General features: G+C 44.9%; 1 protein-coding gene across 1 annotated transcript in view; it reads left to right on the top strand.

Annotated features, from left to right (window-relative positions):
• Positions 1 to 13,022, top strand: part of tjap1 (tight junction associated protein 1 (peripheral)) — an 84,417-nt gene that overhangs the window by 64,813 nt on the left and 6,582 nt on the right. Inside the window, 3 exon segments of the mRNA XM_014154086.2 lie at positions 4,739 to 4,846; positions 5,099 to 5,182; positions 12,575 to 13,021. Of these exon segments, the coding sequence (XP_014009561.2) occupies positions 4,739 to 4,846; positions 5,099 to 5,182; positions 12,575 to 13,021 (639 nt within the window).

Here is a 13,022-nt window from a genome sequence, read left to right as displayed (position 1 = left end):
TAAAGGAAACATTTACACACAACTTAACCTGCACTCCATTTCCCAAAATACTGCTTTTCCTTTTCACCTTTCCCTGGTCAAAAGTATTGTAGATTTGCAAACACTACAACGTCCAAAGGTTTCTATGTCGGAGGAGTTTCCCAGCATGCCAGGTCAGTGGAGTTGTTCTGTATTGGGGAAGAACCTTTCCCATACAGCGGTGTGTATTTTTTTTTTAAAGAGCACTCTCATTACGCCGTTATCCCACACCTGCCAGCTAATTATGCCGCAGGGTCTCTTTTGGAAGGTTCTGTGGTGCAGAGTGCTGCAAGGGATTAGCACAGAATGATCTGGCCTTTCATTGAAGTCAATTCTCTCTATCACCCATGTCTCTGCTAGCCCCTCCGGGAGATGGGAAGGTCCACAGCTCTGCTATTCCCCCGGGCAGCATGCCAGGCAAACGTGTGTCTGTGTGCGCGAGCTTACACACGCTCCCGAACCACACTAGATGACAACCAATATGTGCAAAGAGACTCTTTTACATATTCCCACAATGTCAAATCCCAGACTGTCCCTTTTAAAACATAGTAACCTATGTATGATGCTGTACGTTTATTGGATGATTATAATACGACTCATCAACCATACAGTCTAACAACCACCAATCAGATATTGTGTGTCAGGACATAAAGTATGCATCTATGTTGTCTATATGTATGCTGCTGTTTACACATGTGTGATGATTGTTTGATTAGCCCGTGTGTGTGTGTGTGTGTGTGTGTGTGTGTGTGTGTGTGTGTGTGTGTGTGTGTGTGTGTGTGTGTGTGTGTGTGTGTGTGTGTTGGTGGTATGTGTATGCGTGTGCATACTGTACCTCTATTCTTTCTAATCCAATCACGTTTAGTCAAAGCAAACGTTCCCACTGGCCAAATATTAATTTCCCATAAATATGTAGATTGACTAATGTCGAAATAGTTTGCTGTGATCCTTTGCTGGTGGCTGTGGTATGATCCCCTGCCCTCTGTGATAGCTGTGTGACAAAACCAAAGTTCAAGCTGCTCTGTTTTACACTGACAGGGAAATAAATGATGTCGCTTGGTGTAGTGTGTAACTGCCAGCTCTCCGCATGGCAAGTGATCTGAGCACAACTACAAGCCATCCCCCTTGACTGCCCATTACCCACAGGCTTGCCCTCCCCAGACTGGATTCACGCCATAGATGTTCTGTGGAATTATCTACAAACATTCTACTGTCCGATTCTGACTTCAGTCCAGCCCTGATTAATTGTCATTGTAGAGGATGTAGCTTTAGGAAAACAGACGATCGAGGACTGATGGGCCGGTTGGAGCTTTGTGGTTGGGACAGGTAGGTTGTGTGTGTGTGTGTGACAGTGAGTCTGGCCCTGATGTGAGGTCATCTCTTTGCAGTTGCCAGAGGATCACTCTGCCCAAAACATGCTCTGACCCCACATTCACCTTGTCAACGGTGGCCTTTAAAAACATGCACAGTAGGGATAGGCAGTTAAAACAATGTCTGCGTTTGAGTACTCTCATCATTTTGACTTCTTGCATGTTACCGTGGAACTTGGCTGAACTCAAAACGTTTGCAGTACGCTATCCATTGTTCCAATTACTGGTTGTTCTGATGCACCACGGAAAACAACACGTTTTCACAGCATTTGACAGTTAGACATTTTTGTTATTATTTAACCTGCACAATGGTTGCATTTTTGTACATTTTTTTATTCAATTATTAAACGAATTGCGAACCTCGAATCGAATTACCGCGTACTCGCCGCCATCCCTAGCACACGGCTCTCAAATCCTTCCTCATCCTTGTGGATTCCATTATTTTTGTGTTAAGCCTAAATTGACGCAATTGTCCCGGTTCTGTTGACTGTGTGACTTGGGAATAGGCCTATGGACCACTGTCTAACAGTCGAGGCTTAAATGACAGGCCTGTTTCACCCTATTCTGACGTGCTGCGTTAGAGGAGTTCGCGATCAGAAACCGGATTAGCCGATGACGCGCGGGAGATCTCGCCAAGCGTCCAAAACAAGAGACCGAAATGTTCCGTTGTTGTCTTTTTGTTCTCACCATCCGTCTCTCTCTTTTCTTTTCTTTTTTCCCCCTCTCGCTCTCTTGTCTGTTTCTCTCATTCTCTCCCTCTCTCATGCTGCTGCATCGTGACGGGCTGTCTCATCATCAGGCTGCTATCAGTCAAACCTGGGTCTACGCAGTTGCGTTATCATTCTATTTCTCTCCCCGTCTCCCTCCCTCCCATCCTCCCCCTGAGCATTTATTGCAGTTGTCATGTTCATTACTGCTCTGCTTGTCGCCTCTGAACTAGGGAAGTCGCTCCATCCTCTTGTCTTGTCCTGGCAAACTGCTCTAGATGTCCCGCAGTCGATCATCCTGTCTGTGTAGCTCTGCTATGGCCCCTATGCATGGGGGTTGGGTTGGGCAGGAGGGGCTGGGCGATATGTGAATCTCTGGGTGTGCCCAGTGATTTAAAACTTTTAGTTTTCATGAGGAACTGTTCCCATGACATAGCTTTCACCTGGTCAGTCAGTGATCCCTTATCGATGTCACTTGTTAAATCCACTTCAATCAGTGTAGATGAAGGGGAGGAGACAGGTTAAAGAAGGTTTTCAAGCCTTGAGACAATTGAGACATGGATTGTGTATGTGTGCCGTGCAGAGGGCAAGACGAAAGACTTGTCAACGGGGTAATGTAGTAGGTTCCAGGCACACCGGTGTGTCAAACTGAAACACTGGTGTTTTTTTTCACGCTCAACAGTTTCCCGAGTGTATCAAGAATGGTCCACTACCCAAAGGACATCCAGCCTACTTGACACAGCTGTGGGAAGCATTGGAGTCAACGTGGGCCAGCATCCCTGTGGATTAGCTTTCGACACATTGTAGAGTCCATGCCCTGACGAATTGAGGCTGTTCTGAGGGCAAAAGGTGGTGCAACTCAATATTAGGACGGCGTAGACTGTATATCCCCTTTACCATAGGCGTGTTATGCGCTGCAGCACAAGTGCTGTAGAAGAGATCGCTCTGGTGTTTTATGGATGTGGCATTGCCCAGTCAAACTGTCTCTCTGCATCACAATGAGGAGCTGGCTGGCTTATTTCTGTGTGCATTTTGTATTTCTCCTCCTAAGCCTCTTCAGTTTAGCATATATAAAGCTAATTGGTTAATTATTGACATGGCAGCCAGTGGAGCAGGAGAGTCTGGGTCTCATTCTGTCTATATGTCTCTCACTGACTCTCTCTGGACAGATGGATGACGGTTCCTCTTTGCTACCAAGTGTGATTTAGTGGTGGTGACTACACCCTGTCCCTCTGAGGATTGGATCTTGCTATTTTCATTGTCCAATCATGTTGCGCGATCGATCACGACCTCTAAAACAACTGGACAGAGCTGCTCAGTGCTCACTTCCGTGCAGGCTTCAGTCAACATCTAGCTAGTAAATGGACAATGTCAGATAGAAGATGCAGGGAGGACCCCCTGACATTGTGCTTGGTGTGTTCACCAATAATGATGTTCATATTGCGTTAGCAGATGGTCAGAACAGCAGCCGTGGTCCGGGCCTCTCAGCTGTTCACAGGGCGTCGGTGCAGGTCCAAACCTCACACAGTGGGCTTACTGGAAGCTCTAATGGGGGGGGGGCAGGTAGCCTAGTGGTTAGAGCGTTGGGCCAGTAACTAAAAGTGTGCTTGATCGAATCCCCGCGCTGACAAGGTAAAAATCTGTCGGTCATTGTAAATAAGAATTTGTTCTTAACTGACTTGCCTAGTTAAATAAAGGTTAAATGAAAAAAATAACAAATAATGAGCCTGTGGTGAAATATTAATGCAACGATCTGGGCCTGTGCTAGCTAACACACACACACACACACACACACACACACACAGAGAGGAGTCTGGATCCGCACACGCTATTAATTGGTCTGGAAGTTCTCCAGCTCAGGGGTTTAGGGATTGCTTTCTGCGAGAGAACGTACCGAAGCCCAGAGAAAAGGCGTTTTTGTTTTTTTCTGTTCACTTGAGAAATATTGCACGTATAGTGTGAAGTCCCTACTGTAGCAATCCCAATTTGTTGGCTAAGTCATGGTTACTTAAAAAACACTCACCATAGCCAATCAGGACCACAAGCTATTCCTGTGGTACCTCTGAAATCCGAGACATCTTGTTATATTAGAGAATCCCTTAAATCCTGCTTTATAATGATGCATCAGATAATATTAGTGCTGAAGCTACAGAGTATTTGATCAATTGTTGCCTAACCTATCGGTCCTGTTGTTTTTAGTGTTACTCACATAGCTGGATGTTAACTGAAGCGATTCACTGGCTCTCTTAACGCCACAACAGCGTGTCACCTGCCCAGCTGTTTGAGACGGCAGTTCTAGGTTATTGTATTCCCCAAACGTATGGCGTGAGAGGGAGTAACCGCATTATTAGGGTGACTCGGCACAGACTCGGACACCTTTTTGAGCTCACACTGTCACTTCATAATGTGCCATCGATCTGTTTTTATGACATTTTATGCGGCTGTACTTTTTTTGGTTTCTCTCTCTCTCTCAACACACCGCTGAGTGGATAGCAACAGCCTTTGGAGGCGGAGACAGGCATTAGCTGTAATCAATGAGGAAATCCCTATGTGTGCTTACTTAAACATAGTTATCCCTCCGCCAGTGATGCATGACGCTGCTTTTCTAATGTTATGCATCCCACCACCATTATCCGTCTACAGCTCCGTAAGGTGGAGAGGGACAAGAAGACCATGGACCAGGAGATAGTGGAGCTCACCAACAAACTCCTGGACGCCAAGAACACCATTGACAAGCTGGAGGAGTTGAACGTGGGTGTTGTCACACTGTCCCTCTCTGAGTTATCTCATACCAGATATGAAGTTAGATGTATAGAACCACAGTGTGGGGGGGGGGAAGATTGAGACCTTGAAACAGATCAACCACCGTTCTGAGAATCAAAGTCCAAGTGCTTTGTGAGAAATGGACGTTTCCAGTATACCTCTAACATTTAGTCTTTTTTATCCTTTTCTCTCTCCATACCCCTACCCTTTCACCCCTTGTTCTATTCTTCTCCCTGACAGGAGCGCTATCGGCAAGATTGCAATTTGGCCGTGCAGCTTTTGAAGTGCAATAAGTCCCATTTCAGAAACCACAAGTTTGCAGATGTAAGTACAGCTCTGATCGTATGATGTGAATGATTACGTCTCATACATATATAAAACGCCTTCTGCTTGTCATGGTGGCACTGTTAGATCTTTGTGTTTTGCCCTCCGCAGTGACAATCTTGGACATGGGAGAGCGAAAGAGAGAAAGAGGGGGAGAGAGCGGTCGCCTGGGTGACTTTTGTCTGACCCTGGCGTCAGAGAGGACTAGGCAAAGAGAGAAGCAAAGAGAGTAGAAAGAGGGAGAGGTTAAAAAAAAGCAGAGGTTTGCCTGGCCGCTTTATCACAGCTCCTGGCCTTTGTGTGTTTTGAGTGTTGACCAATCAACTCTGAGGTGGACGATATACAGTACCAGAAATCATTTCTTAGTTTCGACCTGCCACTGACTTCAATGAAAACTTGAAGCACCTCAGTCGCTGTTCTCACCTCTGGGTTCTGGCCCATAATGTGATCAGTGCTGTCTCTCCACTAAATCAAGAGCCACTGAGTTCAACACTGGCTTCATCAGAGCTGTTAAACCACAGACTGCTGGGTAATCAACACATCAGCTAACAAAGGACTTGAAGTCAGTATGCATAAACAAGTCCATCTCAATCAAAGTGTTGCGCTATGAATTTCTCTTAGATGAAATGTTTTTCTCAGGTGTACAATCCATTAGATTCCTATTTCACTCCCTGAGACTCTTGAATAAATACATTTAGTATGAGCAGCTTCCCTTTTCGTGCCATAGTCCAACACTACCTGTGCTCTAACAATCCAATCCCTTATTAAATGAGAGACGATGTTTGGAGGTGCGGCTTAGTGACTTTAGGGTTTTTTCTCCAGTCCATTGATACACAGGGCTACCTGCCGGCTGGAACACCTTCAGTTAGTTTATTCATCTACAGTGCTGTCTTAATTCCTGAGACTCTGGTCTCCGGAGGACTATTACTACCGATGTGCCAGCCAGGTTGTCGCCGCAGGGCCGTGACAGGCAGCCAGGAGCCAGGGCTATTTTTAGGAGAAGTATAATTCATCTGAGCAGAAATATATCTCCCAGTCCTGCCGTAATTCATTACAGGATGTGTGGCAGCCAGTATTACCGCTGGGGAACCTAACAACCTGCCTCAAACTGCAGATCTGTTCGCACGCCTCATTTTATTCCCTTATTTTATGATCAGCTTATTTGTGCTTTGAGGGAACTATTTTATGCTCTCCTATATTTGTCATGTGTTAATTGAAAGAGTGAGCGTTTTGCTTTACCTGGTGGTTCTATACCAAAGGCAACTTTAGTACTTAAACACACATTTCACATGATCTTCTTTAAACTGCTCAAGTAGTCAGAGGCATCCACATTGTGCAGCCTGTTTTAAACACTTGTTGATTCTATGGACTTGTATGGACTTCCCTTATACATTCAACAAGTGAGCCAGCAATTTCCCCCCCACGTTTTGTCTGAGCTTGCGAGACTGATTTTGTGTATTTAGGTGCCACATAGCAGATGCCCCCCCCAATGCAACTTAAGGTACAATGAGTGCATACATTTGAAGCATCTTGGAATTTCAAATATCTTGGCTCTGACCAACTAAGCTACTTAGGACTTAGATAAGAAACTAGTGGGCAGAACTTGGTAGTTCTTGTACTGGGTCCACCGACTGAGATCTAAGTCTAATTGTTGCAGCAAGCGCTTTTTTTCGCAAAACAAAACAAGTAAAGTGCCTTGGAAGACGAGGACACATTTTCGAAAAATCAAAGCATGAACCGTTAGGAAACATCCCCTTGACAGTCATCATCCATTAGCAGAGAATCAGAAAAGGGGGAGAGGAAGGATGACACCAGCAGATAAAAGCACACCAAAGGGCAACATGGATAACCATGGTTACGGCTTCCTCCTGGGGAAAGATGCTGCAGAATGGACAGGCAAGCAGACAGACAGGAGGGCAGAAAGAGGCAGACAGACAGCGTTGAGTCATCCTGTGTCCAGATGCGCTGCTCCCTGGGAGGTGGTCTGAAACGAAGCTGTGTATACAAATCATCTTATCAGGCGGGCAGCAGCCATCTGTGGGAGATTTAATGAATTCTGAAGATTGCCTAAGGAAACAAGTCAATTATACAGCATTGCAGAAGTTGCCCAGCAGCCCAGTCCTGAGGCTACTCGCTAGAGTGGATTGGCTGTCTGAGCACCAATTCACACTGCTGCACATGTAATTGTTCTATGAGAAAGCTCAGCTTTTGTCTACCCGGGCATTCACACTGCTGCACATGGACTTGTTCTATGAGAAAGCTCAGCTTTGTCTACCCAGGCATTATGCCATATATAGTATGCCCACTTTGCCTCAAACTGGCCCTCGATTGATGCGTTTATGCTAATTGATAACATTTTCAGCGCACAAGCAGTTAATACAACCGCATGTAAAATGACCATGACTGTGGCCATCAATGGGGCCCGTGCAGATTTCCGTCACGGTGATTGCCTGCAGTGCCTACAATAATACAGCCAGTGTTCTATAGGAAAGAATGGTGCTAAAAAGGTCTCTAACTCACTGAATAATGTAACACTTTTTGCTACAGCTATTACATGATACGTAGCTGCTTGTTAGCTCGTCATGACCAATGACGTACAGTACCAGTCAAAAGTTTAGACACACCTACTCATTCAAGGGTTTTTCTTTATTTGTACTATTTTCTACATTGTTCCCGCTCAGCCCAGCCAAAACTGTTCGCTGCTCTGGCACCCCTATGGGGGAACAAGCTCCCTCACGACGCCAGGACAGCGGAGTCAATCACCACCTTCCGGAGACACCTGAAACCCCACCTCTTTAAGGAATACCTAGGATAGGATAAAGTAATCCTTCTAACCCCCCCCCCTAAAAGATTTAGATGTACTATTGTAAAGTGGTTGTTCCACTGGATATCATAAGGTGAATGCACCAATTTGTAAGTCGCTCTGGATAAGAGCGTCTGTTAAATGACTTAAATGTAAATGTAATAGTGAAGACATCAACTATGGAATCATGTAGTAACCAAAAAAGTGTTAAACAAATCAAAGCTGTCATCAAGGTAAAGGGTGGCTACTTTGAAGAATTTCAAATATATTTTGATTTGTTTAACACTTTTTTTGGTTACTATATGATTCCATATGTGTTATTTCATAGTTTTGATGTCTTCACTATTATTCTACAATGTAGAAAGAAAAACCCTGGAATGAGTAGGTGTTTCCTAACGTTTGACTGGTACTGTATATAAACCTTGGATTGCTGATGCTATGTATTGGCCAATGAGGCTTTGAAGCCACCAGTTGACAATATTGTCGCTCCCCAGAAGGAACAGCATAAGAATTAACGTAAATCAACAGTATTTCAATTAAATGTTTAAAGGACAAACGTATATGTATTTAAGTATTTGTTGTTGTAGTGGGGACATTAACATTAGAAACTTTCGAAAAAGTATACTTTTAGGAGAATCTTTTTTTACATACAGTGCATTCGGAAAGTATTCAGACCCTTTGACTTTTTCCACATTTTGTTATATTAGACTTATTAGAAAATTGATTAACTAAAAAAAATAAATCCTCATCAATCTACACACTATACCCAATAATGACATAGTGAGAACAGGTTTTTAATTTTTGTGCACATTTATTACAAATATTTAAAAAATCAGACCTTATTTACATAAGTATTCAGACCCTTTTCTATTAGACTTGAAATTGAGCTCAGGTGTATCCTGTTTCCATTGATCATCCTGTTTCCATTGATCATCCTTGATGTTTCTACAACTTGATTGGAGTCCACCTGGTGGTAAATTCAATTGATTGGACGTGATTTGGAAAGGCGCACACACCTGTCTATATAAGGTCCCACAGTTGACAGGGCATGTCAGAGCAAAAACCAGCATCGTGCTGTGGGGATGTTTTTCAGCGGCAGGGACTGGGAGACTAGTCAGGATTGAGGATAATATAAACCGAGCAAAGTACAGAGATCCTTAATGAAAACCTGCACCAGATCGCCCAGGACCTCGGAATGGGGCGAAAGTTCACCTTCCAACAGGACAACGACACTAAGCACATAACCAAGACAATGCAGGAGTGGCTTCGGGACAAGTCTCTGAATGTCCTTGAGTGGCCCAGCCAGAGCCCGGACTTTAACCTGATCGAACATGTCTGGAGAGAACTGAAAATACCTGTACAGTGACGCTCCCCATCTCCAACAAAGTACTGAGTAAAGGGTCTGAAACTTAAGTAAATGTGACATTTAAGGGTTTTTTTGTATTTAAAAAAAATACTTTTTCACAACTTCAAAACTTTTAGCGTTGTCATTTTGGGTAATTGTGTGTGGATTGATGAGGGAAAAAAAAATGTCATCCATTTTAGAATAAGGCTGTAACGTAACAAAATATGTAAAAAGTAGAGGGGTCTGAATGCTTTCCAAATGCACTGTCTTTTTTTGTATGTCTAGCTCAAACTATAAAATTTGAAAGTATGCATTAATGTGTCAATTAGAATAAACGTGGAAAAAACAAATGTAGACATTAATAAATGCATTTCTATACCTTCCAAAATATTTTCTTTACAAATGTGAGTGCCAAGATGGAGGCGCAGGGGCTTCAACACAGCGCTCCTTGTCAGTCATCTAGTGTATATATACATCATTGGTTATGACCTGTGACTCTAGGCAGCCTGTAAGCTCTCTATACGTAATTGGTCCAGAGGTCAGGGGTATGTCATACAAAATTCAGGGGTCATCCTGGCAGCCCTGTGCTGTTTTATTGATCCGGCCCGGCTGACCAGAGGAAGTGAACGGGAGGAGGGCGGGCTGTCCGATCGTTGCTCACCAGGATCGTTAGGGCATCAGGCTGTGGGTGCTGTGGAATCACCTCTTCTCTCTGCCCATTTTCCACAAATCAATATCTCTGCCCTGCCTCTTCACACCCAGTATTACCATGATAGAAGGGCCCTAGATGCCTGCCTTTTTTTTCCTTTACTCTCTCTACTCACTTTCTCTTTCTTTCTTGCCACCCTTCAGTTATCTCATTAGAGGTGAGAGATTTTTTTTCTCATTCTTTCTGCTATTCGTTTCCTGTGAATGGGGAGTCGGGGACAAAGAGACACTTGGTGGCCAGGGAAGAAAGGCAGCAGGAGACAGTCTCCTTCACAGCTCTGATTGAGGTTGAGATACAGTGAGGGGAAAAATATTTGATCACCTGCTGATTTTATACGTTTGCCCACTGACAAAGAAATGATCAGTCTATAATTTTAATGGTAGGTTTATTTGAACAGTGAGAGACAGAATAACAAAAAATCCAGAAAAACACATGTTATAAATTGATTTGCATTTTAATGAGGGAAATAAGTATTTGACCCCTCTGCAAAACATGACTTAGTACTTGGTGGCAAAACCCTTGTTGGCAATCAGAGGTCAGATGTTTCTTGTAGTTGGCCACCAGGTTTGCACACATCTCAGGAGGGATTTTGTCCCACTCCTCTTTGCAGATCTTCTCCAAGTCATTAAGATTTCGAGGCTGACGTTTGTCAACTCAAACCTTCAGCTCCCTCCACAGATTTTCTATGGGATTAAGGTCTGGAGACTGGCTAGGCCACTCCAGGACCTTAATGTGCTTCTTGAGCCACTCCTTTGTTGCCTTGGCCGTGTGTTTTGGGTCATTGTCATGCTGGAATAGCCATCCACGACCCATTTTCAATGCCCTGGCTGAGGGAAGGAGGTTCTCACCCAAGATTTGACGGTACATGGCCCCGTCCATCATCCCTTTGATGCGGTGAAGTTGTTCTGTCCCCTTAGCAGAAAAACACCCCCAAAGCATAATGTTTCCACCTCCATGTTTGACGGTGGGGATGGTGTTCTTGGGGTCATAGGCAGCATTCCTCCTCCTCCAAACACGGCGAGTTGAGTTGATGCCAAAGAGCTCCATTTTGGTCTCATCTGACCACAACACTTTCACCCAGTTGTCCTCTGAATCATTCAGATGTTCATTGGCAAACTTCAGACGGGCATGTATATGTGCTTTCTTGAGCCAGGGGACCTTGCGGGCGCTGCAGGATTTCAGTCCTGCGCGGCGTAGTGTGTTACCAATTGTTTTCTTGGTGACTATGGTCCCAGCTGCCATGAGATCATTGACAAGATCCTCCCGTGTAGTTCTGGGCTGATTCCTCACCGTTCTCATGATCATTGCAACTCCACGAGGTGAGATCTTGCATGGAGCCCCAGGCCGAGGGAGATTGACAGTTCTTTTGTGTTTCTTCCATTTGCGAATAATCGCACCAACTGTTGTCACCTTCTCACCAAGCTGCTTGGCGATGGTCTTGTAGCCCATTCCAGCCTTGTGTAGACCTACACATCTTGTCCCTGACATCCTTGGAGAGCTCTTTGGTCTTGGCCATGGTGGAGAGTTTGGAATCTGATTGATTGCTTGCTTCTGTGGGCAGGTGTCTTTTATACAGGTCACAAACTGAGATTAGGAGCACTCCCTTTAAGTGTGTGCTCCTAATCTCAGCTCGTTACCTGTATAAAAGACACCTGGGAGCCAGAAATCTTTCTGATTGAGAGGGGGTCAAAAACTTATTTCCCTCATTAAAATGCAAATCAATTTATAACATTTTTGACATGCGTTTTTCTGGATTTTTTTGTTGTTGTTATTCTGTCTCTCACTGTTCAAATAAACCTACCATTAAAATTATAGACTGATCATTTCTTTGTCAGTGGGCAAACGTACAAAATCAGCAGGGGATCAAATACTTTTTCCCTCACTGTAGTCCTCTCTGAAGGCAACCCACCAGCTAGATCCCTGTGTTCTCTTCCGTTCACATGTTGGCATCAGACAGCCCAGTGTCGTGTCTGACCTGGCTGCCATGTGTTAGTCACTCACTGCTTTTACACAGGGAGACCGATCCACTACAGGATCATAGCAGCTCTTTTAGAAATAATCTGGAACTGTTGACAATACTGACTCCGCTCGTATCCCACTGAGATGTGCCGCTTTCTAATTTGGATCGGAGCACAAAGTCCCTGCATAGGAGCGATATGAGTGCTACGTTTTTGCTACTCGGTTATTAGGTAAAGTTTTAAGGCTTATTGCATTTGACATGAGGTTGTAAATACTCCCACTGCGAGCTCTTAGTGGGAGTTTTAAAATCGCAAGTCGAGAGAGATTTGTCAGCCCTTGTGAGATGCAGGTTTTTAAAGTCGTTCCACTTAATGGAGGGAATTGGGAGATATTGCAGTTGGGAGTTCTCATTATTTGGTACCATGTTTTTTTAATACAAGTTACGTCTGTAATATGTAGTACTTTAGTGTACCACGGGACTTTAGTTTAAAATAGCCTTCAACTTTTTGATTTGGTCTTTTTTGCCTGTCTGTGGAACATGTTACGTTTTATGTTTGTGTCTCCTCTGTCTTCCAGCTGCCCTATGAGCTGCAGGACATGGTGAACAAGCACATGAAGGCCAGTCTGCCGGATAAGAGTCCCCAGGGGGCCCAGGGCCAGGACTCCGACACCATGAGCCTGACGCCTGCCGACGTGGTGCCCACATCCGTCATTGCCCGTGTACTGGAGAAGCCTGAGCCGCTGGTGCTCAACTCTGCCCAGTCCAGCAGCAGTGCAGGCCGACCCCAGGCAGAGGACGTGTTTGTGCATGTGGACATGACGGGGCCCCAGGCCGAGGCAGGAAGAGGGGGTCGAGAGAATGGGGGTCCCCGCCACAGCAGCAGAGTCCCACCCCAAAGCAGCCAGGCACAAGAGCTCCTCCAGCAGAACGGTATGTGTCGGAGCCAGAGCAGCCTGTCAGCAGATGGCCAGCCAGGAGAGGAGGGTGGTGGGGCCTTTGAGAAGCTCAACCCCTACCCAGCCC

This window comes from Salmo salar, chromosome ssa18 (genome assembly GCF_905237065.1).
Source record: "Salmo salar chromosome ssa18, Ssal_v3.1, whole genome shotgun sequence".
Lineage (NCBI taxonomy): Eukaryota > Metazoa > Chordata > Actinopteri > Salmoniformes > Salmonidae > Salmo > Salmo salar.
This window is presented reverse-complemented; position numbering and strand designations above follow the sequence as displayed.